The sequence below is a fragment of the Fundulus heteroclitus genome, chromosome 2 (assembly GCF_011125445.2).
Source record: "Fundulus heteroclitus isolate FHET01 chromosome 2, MU-UCD_Fhet_4.1, whole genome shotgun sequence".
NCBI lineage: Eukaryota > Metazoa > Chordata > Actinopteri > Cyprinodontiformes > Fundulidae > Fundulus > Fundulus heteroclitus.
The window spans coordinates 17748739-17759711 of NC_046362.1; the positions used below are offsets into that span (position 1 = coordinate 17748739).

Below are 10973 nucleotides of genomic sequence, written 5' to 3' on the forward strand. Positions count from 1 at the left end.
ATTGTAATGCTAAAATAGTGTCTGCAATTCCAATAGAGACACAGGAAGAAAAATATTTTTTTATTAAGCTAGTCAATGGGTCACTGAAACATGTTTGCTGCCACCAAGTGTAATGATATTTGGTTTCAGCAAAAAAGGGATAACTTGGAAAACGTTTTTCTTTTGCAGTAAAAAAAAATAAATAAAATAAAATCCCCTGATCCCAACAATTAGGGTGACTTTTTTTTCCCCCACTTCAAGTACTGGGAGTTTTGGCAAACCTGCAAACTACTGAAGTTTTCTTGTTGGGAAGAGTGTCAGTCCATGCTGACAACCTGCAACACAAACCTTGGACCCTGCCCCCCCACCCCAATTTTAGGGTGTTTGAAACTGACGTTTAATCTGTTGTGGGTGTGAAAATTTGGGCTTCCACCATTCAGCTACACGTTCTTGCCAAGACTAAGATCTTTCATAGGATCTTGCGAGAATAACTCAATAACTTGCTAATTGTTTTTGTTGTTGTGGCTTCTCACAATAGATTTGCAAGATCCCATACAAAGACATACTTACAAAGCAATCTTACTGAAAAACAATTTTGTTTTTGAGGCATTTAAGGAAAGAATTTAAGAAAGAATTCAATGTTTCGGGAATTCATAAAAATGCATAAATGATGACATTTTTACTAACAGTTTAAAAAAATTTATAATCCAGACTGATAAATCGTCAAATTACTTCAAACACGGGTAAACCAACAGACCAACCTGAAATGAGCAGTGTTGCTATGGTTACCTCCATTTTAAGAAATCTTGCTCACAGATTTTGAACCAACAGCTGAAATACAGACAGCAGCAGTGTTTTCACTTAGTCAAACAGTGATGCACACAAAAATAAAAGCTTACACAAAAACTTCTCTTAATCCTAACACTCATCCGTTAGAAGGTTAAAAGATTTTAAAAGTATTTTTTTCAAAAAAAGAAAAAAAAAAAAAAAGGTTAAATTAGAAAATGTTGTCTCGATCATGGACCCAGCATTCCTTGCTATGGACCAGAAGAAAAAAAAAAAAAGGCACAACATTGTAAATCGTCGCTTCATGGCACAGACTATTATAAGAAACGGCCAGAGGCGGTGTCTTTAAACACACTCTGTGCCCAGCCCACATCATGGTTGACCTACACATTGAATATGCATCAGTGAACCTGACTGTAACCTCTAGTGAAGACGATCCAGTGAAAAGACAAAAAGAAAAAACAGTGACAGCTTGCTTGCTCCCTTTATCTGCAGCTCATCAACAGAGCCTGTGATGACTGGATCAACAACTGCCTATAGCTCCACCACGTTGAGAAAACATCCTAAAAAAAATCAAGACTGCTTATGTGACAGAATCTGCTTTTAAGGGTGATGCCTCATTCAAAATGTGCTGCGGGGTTGCAAACAAAACAAACACAAACATCACAAGGCCTGTCAGTTTAAATCTTTCTTTCTTGTGTTTAGGGTTTCCTCACAGAAACCTCTGCACCACGCCACAACCTCTAAATTATTTAATCTATGCTCGAGTAAAATCCAAACCAAATGCATGTTTTGTGTAATTTTACAGTTAAAATATAGCACTGGGAATAAGCATAACAAAAATTTGTTGAGAACCTATCCTCCACCTAACCGCACACGAGTCATGAAACAGACCTTTACTTCTGCCTCTCAAACAGACAGAAGATGATTCTTCTACTATGCGCTACATTAAAAAACATTACACATAAACAACAACTTTACATGATGTTATGCAACCAAATGTTCCATTTAATCCTCCCAGAAGAATATCAACATGGCTCGTTAGGAGACACACATGCAGAAACAGCATGCGTGCATTTGTCTGATACTATTTAATGTCCCTAAGGGAGATGCCCAGCTGACCTACTTTTGGTGAGCAAAATTCTTTACATGTCAAGTGGTGTGGCCTTTATTGTGGCAACTGGAAAGACACCACAAAGACATAAAACAACATCAAAGCACTGGACAGTGAAACACACACACAGAAAAAGCTGCAGCAGTACTCTGCATTTGGTAACCTGGACCGCCAGAAGATGAAAGTCTTAAAGAATACTGCATCTGCTCACAACTCCTAGACACGTGTGCAACGGCCCAGGTAAACAGAAAGCGTCCTGACAGCATTGTTGGCATTCACCGAGTGTCTAATAAGCTGCATAGAGGCTGTCACCTGGCCTGCAGAGCGGAGAAACGCAGTGGAGCCCAACTAATGTCTTATTTGACCACGCAGCACAGAGCCTGTTTAATTTCAAGACCGTGCTGAGTAAGGGGCAAGTGTCGGCTTTCCCCTCCTGGCCAGGCCCACAACCAGACATAAGCATGAAACAGAAAGGGAGCTCTGACTCGTTAGCAAGACGTGGATATAAAAAGAAAAACATTAGATGAGACATACAGAATAGAAGTAGAGCCTGTGAGCGGGTTCCTCGTCTGTATCCACTCCTGACATACTTGGTAGGCCATTCCATGCAACCTGTTTCTTCTAACCCGCGCTGCCATTTGTCCAAGGTGACATCGTTGTCTGACAGCAGGACCAAAAATAGACGCCCACTGTGTAGTCCACACTGCTATAGCAACTTGCCCAGCTGTGCCAACTCTTCTCTCAGAGGCGATTGAGAGAGACAAGCGGTGAATAGCCCATCAGTCCTTCCTTCCTCTCACACTATTCTGTCCAGAGCTCGCTCTCTCTCCCTCTCTCGGTAATCTAGCCTGAGCCCTCAGCACTCTGCTGAGTTAGCAGCCACTTCTTGGGCCTGACTCGCTGCCTGCCTGCCTGCCGGTCTCCTCTCCTCGCTACTGTACGCAGCTTCCTATGTTTACAGCTCGCCTCGTCTCCGCTCGCAGCTCTGCATCAGAGCCCCCGCTATCTCTGCTTCACGTCTCTCCCTCTCCTTCTGCCACAATGCTGCGCAGTCATGTGCACGCAGTGGGCCTGCCCCCTCTGCCCCCCTCTACGCTGTGCTGCCAGAGGGGGATGAGAGTGCATCTGCAGGGTGACACAAACAGGGTGCGCTCGCACAGCACATCATCCACGGAGGGATGCTCTGCACCTGATGGCTGTATGCCGGTTCTGGGGTGATAAACATTAGAAAAGATAAAACGGAAAGGCGAAGGATCCATGGTTTTCAATATTTTTTCAAAAAACAAAGTGGAAAAAAAACAAAAAAAAAAAAGTGTTGGGTGTGCTTGTATTCAACTTCCCTGAGTAAATACTTTGCAGAACCTGAAAATAGTTTCAGGTCTACCAACTTCTCGCAGATCCAGACTAAAGTGTTTGCCCATTCCTCTTTCCAAAAAAAAAAAAAACCTTAAGCTCTGTCAGCCTAGACAGGGAAAGTATGTAAACAGCCGTTTTTTAAGTCCTGCCACAATTCCCCAACTGGGCCCAAAGACACGAGTACGCTGCCATCTAAAACAGTCCATTGTAGCTCTAGCTGTGTGTTCAGCATCATCTCCTGGAGGGTGGATGTCTGCCCAATCTTCAAGTCATTAGCAGCTTCAAACAGGTTTCATTTGAGAATTAACTTGTATTTTCCTTCATCCACCCATCCTCCTTCCTTCAAACGCCAACCTGCTTTATGGAGCCCGCTGAAGAAAAGGCGTATCCACAGCATGCTGCTGCCATCACCGTGCATCACTATGGGAATGACCCGTTCGAGACGATGTGAAGTGTTAGTTTTTCCTAGATAAATAGCGTTTTGCTATTACAATTTGGTCTCATCTGACAAGTAACCATTCTTATTAAAATAATAATACAGTAAATTTATTTAATTTGCAACTGTAATTATACAGAAACTAAGACTCTGGGTTTGTAGCCAGTTGATTTCACAGGATTTTATTTAGTATCAGGGCCCGATTACAAATGCAAATAACTTATTATTTATTATTTATAATTGTGAGAAAAAAAAGTTGAAAATCTTTGCTTCACAATTAGCCACAACTTATGTTGGGCTCTATCATGAAATTGTTGTACAGATTACAGTAGGACAAATAACAGATAAAGCTACACAGTTTGGTTAAATACTACTGTATTGTGTTAGTGTAGCTCCATTTCATCAAAGGAGGTAAAATGAAAAAAAAATGCTTTTGAGCTTGCCAATTTTACACTTTATAACCATATACAATGACTCATATGGATGTATACTTAGAGCAATTATTTTAAAGACTTCAAACTAGCTGTCAAAGTTGTGCCATTCGAAATATTTTAACTTGGACAATATTTACGTTTGTGGGTAAATTTGCAAATCACCTTATAGAATGTTTTAATTTCTAAAAAAAAATAAATTAATTTTTGCACAGCAGTTATTTAGGCACAATCATGTTTTGTTTTTTTTCTCTCCTCCTTCTGAATTTACCAAATTGTTAGTTTTTGTGTGATGTGTAACAAAACAGATTCCATTGAGCTTTATGTTTCTAAAGTTAACCCCGTCTTTCGGAGCTGCTATTTTGTAAAATGTACATTTAAAAAAAAGGAGTTGTTTGGAGTGTTTGTTTTGTTTTGCAACAGAATAGTGCAAGAAAAGAAAACCACTGGAGGCCACAAGGAAGGAGCCACGTTGGGTTCTCCTGTTTTACAAGAAAAATTATTATTTTCAGGGGCATTCTCACATGTATGAACAACATGATGTCATTAAACAAAGACCTATTTTTTGGTTAATATACTGTAGCAGCTATGGGCGGAAAGGGAACGTTCAAAAGCAACCACCTTTTTTCTTTTTGGGGAGGCAACACAACATTGCCACAGGTAAGCTAACCTAGCTTGTGTCGGTGTAATAATGTAACTGTTTATTTTAACCGTTAATGCTCCGTTTGGAGCAGAGGGGCAACTCCTTCATATACACACCTTAGACAGAGATGATGCACTTTTGCTTTTGCCTCCTCCATGCGAGGAGCCAGAGCTGTTGCTCCCGGACCTTTCCCTCCCGTCAACACCTTGGCTCACCCTCGGGCCGAGACGGTGCTGGCCAGCGCCGCGCCGTCTGCCATCGTGGCGGTTGTCTTTCGACATCGACCCGCCTCGAGTTCGCTTCTTGTTGTTTTGCGAGAAATTAACGTTCGACTGCAAACCTGTCTCCTGGTCGGTGGTGATGGAAAAACATGTCAGATAAATGCATGACACTAAGGACAACCTACTTGCGCGGTAGCAGGAAGTGCGTTGAGTTCACTCGTGCGACTGGCGTCGGAACTCTCCAATGAAGTTACAGTAGGCTTGGAACGGCGCACGCGACAGCCAGTCACGCACTGTACAATTTAGGTTAAAGGGCGGTGCAGACGTTCCGTGGGCGTGACTTTGAATTGTCTACCATGGCAACCAGTGAGATCAGGCGGGACATCCGTGAGCGGTAGGTTGAGTTTACAACACGGGTCAAGTAGCCGTGAAACACCTGCAAGCTGCACGAGGCATGGATTTGCTTTCAAAGTAAAAGCATCGAACAGACGCACCCTGATACGGTGGCCTGAAAAGCTTATAACACAAAATATTAAGTTATAGGTACCATCTTTTCTAGCCAGCCACGTTTCAGTAGTTGTTAAAAAAATTAAAAAAAAGGAATCTGTTGAACTACCACTTAAAAACTATATCTGATTTTAATTGGTTAATTTTGGGTACATATTTTATTCACCATTACTTTTGTCAGTTTCAAGTTATGTCTGTGTGTTATTTGTGGTATGCGTCTGTCTCATCAAATAATTCATTATGGTAACACACACACTAATATTAATGAAGATTCTTGAATCCTGAAACTTTTCTGTTAAACATTGTTATATATTGTTCTGCTAGCTGTTATTTGTCTTCATGTTTGCTTATTTTTTTTGTGTGTGTATTGTTGTTGTTTTTATTTTACACGATGTGAACATTGGAATCCAAAGGTAAAACCCCTGTTTTTGCACCCACAATAAAATTGATTCTGATTATAGTGAAATAAACTGCAGTGTTTTTATTAGCTGTAGGTGAAATTAAATAACATCAGAAAAAACCGAAATAAAGGCTGATTTTGTGTTTAATTAATCTGCATAGAGTGTTTCACGTAGGGAATTGAGTCACTGAAATAAATTAACTTCCATTCTTAGTATGAACGGGTCTGCGTGTACTGTACGCCTTCTCTATCAAACTCCTTTTATTTTGAAGTTTCTCACCGGAAATGTCACCACTCCTTTAGTTCAAACGTGGCTCAAAGTAAACAACACTGGCCCTAACAACTTCTCACATTCTCAAACAGTTTATGCGTTTATTACATCGCATTTAAGGTATTTTTTGGCTGGTTTTAATCGGGAGTTAGTGCAGTTTGTGTTATCCTCATCTCCTCTGTGCTTCCTTTCGTTTGCGCAGTGTTTTAGCTATTTTTATTAGCAAATTGACCACCGGGATAAAAAAAAAAAAACCTGTTTGCTTGGTTTATTTATTCTCCTTCTCTATTGCCATGTTGTTTTTACTTTTTCTTTTTTAACGCAGCAGCTATGTGCTGATTCGTGGAGTTGTGTGTTTGAACTTCCACCAGCAGACCACCAGATAGCAGAGTTGCATTGGACATTTCTTTGTCTGTGACGTTTATTCTCATTTCACCAGTGCGTTTCTCTACAGATGGAACATCATTTGTTGCTTTTGCTGCTGATGCTGCAGTTTAAAGTTGGACAGCTGGACTCACAGAAGCATCCCCATGAAGACCATTACATCGGCCAGCAGCACAACCCTGACCATGACATGGCTGTTCTGTTAGGAGAGGAGGTTGCGTCACGTTGTAGTATTTTCACACATCTCTTTACATTTTATTGATCTGCTCCTTGTTCATCCTACTTGTTTTTAATGCTTCTTTTTGTGTGTGTGTGTGTGTTAGAGCACCAAGGCAATAAAAAAGCTCAGCCCGGCGGAGCTAAGGGAGAAGATATTAGAAATTGTAAAGAAGATTGACACAAATGGGGACAGTCTTCTAAGTGCAGGTAACTTTATTTAAGGTCGAAAATGCAACAACAACAAACAAAAAACAAAAAAAAAATGAACAGAAAATTATTTTCATTCTATTGTTTTGTTCCCAGAGGAGATCACTCTCTGGATCCAGCACGTCTACAGAAAATATGCCCTAGAAGACGCGGAGGAGCGATTCGCCGAGTTTGATCTGAACAAAGACGGACTCGTAACCTGGGAGGAGTACGGCTCTGTTGCTCACGATCAGCTCGTTAATTTTGATGTTGACACTGTACTGGAGGACCCAGAGCAGGAGTCTCTTAGACAAGTAGGCGAACATACAAGAGTGTCACATGAATCATTCACACCCTTGGAACCTTTTCGCACTTTTTGATTCAGTTCGGCCTTATCTCTGGCTTATCAGTTCTCGTCCGCTTTCTTGTCCTTGGTGAAGAAGCCATCAACACGCCACAATGCTGGGGTGCGGGGTGTGTATGGTGTGTTCAGGGTAGTGTCTAGTAGTCACTGCTAATAGTTGCAGATTCTCACACGTAGGCTGTGAATCACTGCAACTCCATTATGATTAGGGGTGTGCAAAATAATCGTCATGACGATGCATCGCGATTCTAATATCCGCGATCCAATCGATCCAATGCATCGATTCTTGACGCCAAGTATCGATTATTAATTTAAAAAACAAATAAATAAAATTGCATGAATGGTTGGCGAACATCAGCCAAAAACAAGACATGAGGCAGGATACATACATTCAATAAATGCAGCTATGTATGAATTCAGTTGCTTTCAGTTATGTATCAATTGAAGACACAATCCAGATCATACACAGCCAGTCAGTCACTGGTAATGGCTGTATTTCTTTCTAACAGCGTTCAGTGAAAATATAATGCATTGCGATGCATCGTGATAATTCAAGTATCGTGATGCATTGTGATAGAATCGCATCGTGGCATGTGAATCGGTTATTCGAATCGAATCGTGACTTCTTTGGCAATACCCACCCTTAATTATGATTATCATGGACGTCTTAGCTGCTTGGTTGGTTACACCCACCCCCCCATAGCAACCAGAGTAAAGACAGCTCATAAGCACACCACAATTTCAGATTTGAATTGGTAAAAAAAACATCAAAAAGCTTTCCTGTGATTATTATGTCCTACTTTGTGTTGACCCTTCGCATAACATCTAAATAAAACGCTCTGTTTGTAGGTGTAACATGTGAAAATGTGAAAAGGTTTGATCGGTATGGACACTTTTTTTTTTTCCCCTCTGTAACTTTGCTATACTTTAACATATTCTCATGTCACTGTTAGCTTCTCTTAAAGGAGAAGAGGCGCTTTGATTTTGCCGACGTGGACGGGACACCTGGCCTAAACGTGACAGAGTTTCTTGCCTTCACCCACCCATCTGAAGTGGATTACATGGCTGTGAGCCTCATTCCTGCAAACTCTGACATGGCAGTGATCTCCTTTAACCAGTACAGGCGAGTGCTTTCCATCACCGGAAATTTACTGTTTGTGTTTCTGCCAGGACTTTGCCATAGAAGATGTGCTGAATGAATATGACACCGATAAAGATGGATTCATCACTCTATCGGAATTTATCGGAAACGTGCGAAATGAAGGTAGGTCGATGCCACCTTTGTTCCTGATTCCCTCTCTGTGCTCAATTCGTCTATTAAAGCTTCTGTTCTTTCTTTTTGTAAATCAGGAGAATCTCCGTCACAATGGGAGCTTGAAGAAACGGTGCGATTCAAAGAGCTATACGACCAAGACAAGGACGGCCGGCTGGATCGAGATGAGCAGCTGCGCTGGGTTGCACCTAATAGTTACGGTTCAGCAAGAGAGGAAGTAAGCATGAATGGATGTATCAAAATGAGTGGAAAGAAAAACATGAGCAGCCTCTAAAAGTTATCAGGTTTTCAAAGTTCAGCATTGAGATTGAACTTTGGGTTAAGCTACAAATACAGAGAAGCACAGTCAAAACAAACCCATCTAGTCAACAATGACTTTGAGGAAATGAGCTGGTGGGACATGAGGATCCTGTGTACTTTGCCTTTTATTCTGCCCTTTTAATCCACAGCTTCTAAGGTATCACAGCTCTGAGGTTACAAATATGCCACAAATCATGATACTACCTCCACCGGGCTTCAACATTGGAGTTGGGGGAGGGGTTGGTCTTGTTTTATGGAGATACCTCCACTATGAACATCAGTTAATTCCTTTTTGTACTGTTTTGTACTGTTCCCCCGAACAGCTGCACATGCTGCGTTTAGGTACGGCTCGGACACTAGGCTATCTAAATATCAAAACAACTCCCAAAATAATTTTAACCTGTTTTATTTTCAAATGTGGGTACGGTCTTCTTAAAAAAATACTAAACACCAACATTGACCATTGTAAGGTGGTTATATTGTTGTGTAATCTATCTATCCAGGCATTCATTTAAAAAAATAAATAAAATCCAACCAAATCTCTAGTCCGTTCTAGACGCTCTGCTTTTTAACGTTTTAGAACATGACAAAATAAAGTACATTTCAGACATTGGAAAATATTCTTTGTTTACTGCTGACCAAAGCCTAAAGATTTTATTTATTTGTTTTGCTTTATTAAAGCATGCCAAAATCGTACCAAACCGCGACTTTAAAACTGGGAGACAAACAAAACTGTGAATTTTGTTTAATGTTACGCCACTGATATCACATTAAAAAAATGGGTTACAGACCATACTAGTAGTTTCATTTTTGTGAGAGGAAGATCTGTCTCTGAATCAATGTTTTTAGAGAGGTCCTCAGCAGAGAGCTGCAGATAATAGCTTTATTGGCTAAACTGTGGAGGATTACTACAGTTTTGTGTTGTTTGTTTCTGTTTCTTTGCAATTTTGGTTGGAAACGCTATTGCCAGTATTGCTTTTAAAGACTTTAACATCTGTTCAATTTCCTTTCTTGTTATTAACAGGCTCTTCACCTCATCAAGGAAATGGACCAGGATGGAGATGGGCAGATTTCAGTGTCAGAAGTTTTGAAAAACCAAGAAACATTCATGAACAGTGAAGTGACAGACTATGGCAGGCACCTCCAGCTGTCACATGACGAATTATAACCTTTTTTTTTGTTTTGTTTTGTTTTGTTTTCATTGTAGGCTTCTTTTAATCTGTGAGATAACTATGTTGGGTTTTTCACTTTTGTAATAAATTGTGATTTCTGTAACAGTAAATAGTTAATGTAATTTGTTAGCTGTTTAATATTGTACTGTTACAGCTCCTTTAGTTAGTATATCAGCAAAATGTTTATTTTAATAACGCCATGGAAAAGGAAAACTGATACATAGATGCACTACAGAAGAAAATTATATAGTTTAAGTGTTTATTTGTTTCAGTGTTAAGGATTATAGCTTACAGTCAATGAAAACGCTAAATGTAGTTTCTTGGACAATTCTAATGTTACATAAAGATTATTTTGATATAAAAATGGAAGCTTATGGAAAATATGTACATTATGGAAACTCAACGCGCCGTGGCTTGGAGGAAATGGATTGTTGCCGATTTTCTCAGGTCTTTTACTTCCAGGGAGTTTGCCTTCCAGTCGAGCAGTGATACCATGATCATTAAACCGAGTATTGATATTTTAGTGTGGGGAGGTGCCACGCCCTGCTGCGTGATGACATTAGCATCTCTATAAACCAGTAAATTGCAAAAAGTACTCTAAGACTTTTTTGTAGATGACTGGACTTAAAAAAAACAACAATGGACCAATGCCAGGAGATGACCTGGCTCTTCAAATTATTACTCACTGTGGAAACGGTGGATTCTATGCCCCTCCGCTCCTTTCTGATTTCTAAATAAAATGTTAAAGTGACAACAGTCCAGCCCCTTATGGTCTTAGCTCAGGCAAGACCCTTCTTGTTTTGGGTTCAGGAGTGGTGTAACACAAGACGTTTCACAGTTGTGGCACTTGTTCTGGACCTGTTTGAGCACCTCTGCTCTTACACATTTCTTCCTTCCACTGAACTTTCTGTTTATAAGCTCGGATAAAACA

At 40.3% G+C, this 10973-nt stretch overlaps 2 protein-coding genes across 5 annotated transcripts in view; one reads left to right on the plus strand and one right to left on the minus strand.

Moving 5' to 3' along the window:
• The window catches only part of scaper (S-phase cyclin A-associated protein in the ER), an 89498-nt gene extending 84322 nt beyond the window's left edge, over nucleotides 1-5176 (minus strand). Inside the window, exon 1 of one of the 4 annotated variants that reach the window (XM_021320944.2) lies at nucleotides 4862-5176. In XM_021320944.2, the coding sequence (XP_021176619.2) occupies nucleotides 4862-5026 (165 nt within the window). In that variant the 5' untranslated portion in view covers nucleotides 5027-5176. Of the gene's footprint in view, nucleotides 1-2413; nucleotides 2894-4861 lie in introns of those variants that run through there. The other 3 variants (XM_021320945.2, XM_036149795.1, XM_036149785.1) reach the window with 3 other exon arrangements.
• A 982-nt stretch (nucleotides 5177-6158) lies between these two features.
• rcn2 (reticulocalbin 2) lies at nucleotides 6159-10406 on the plus strand. The gene is made up of 8 exons (XM_012871497.3): nucleotides 6159-6264; nucleotides 6599-6742; nucleotides 6852-6954; nucleotides 7051-7247; nucleotides 8251-8364; nucleotides 8468-8561; nucleotides 8648-8787; nucleotides 9895-10406. Exons 2-8 carry the CDS (start codon nucleotides 6599-6601, stop codon nucleotides 10036-10038), a joined length of 936 nt encoding a protein of 311 aa, XP_012726951.2. The 5' UTR covers nucleotides 6159-6264; the 3' UTR covers nucleotides 10039-10406.
• The last annotated feature ends 567 nt before the right edge of the window (nucleotides 10407-10973 follow it).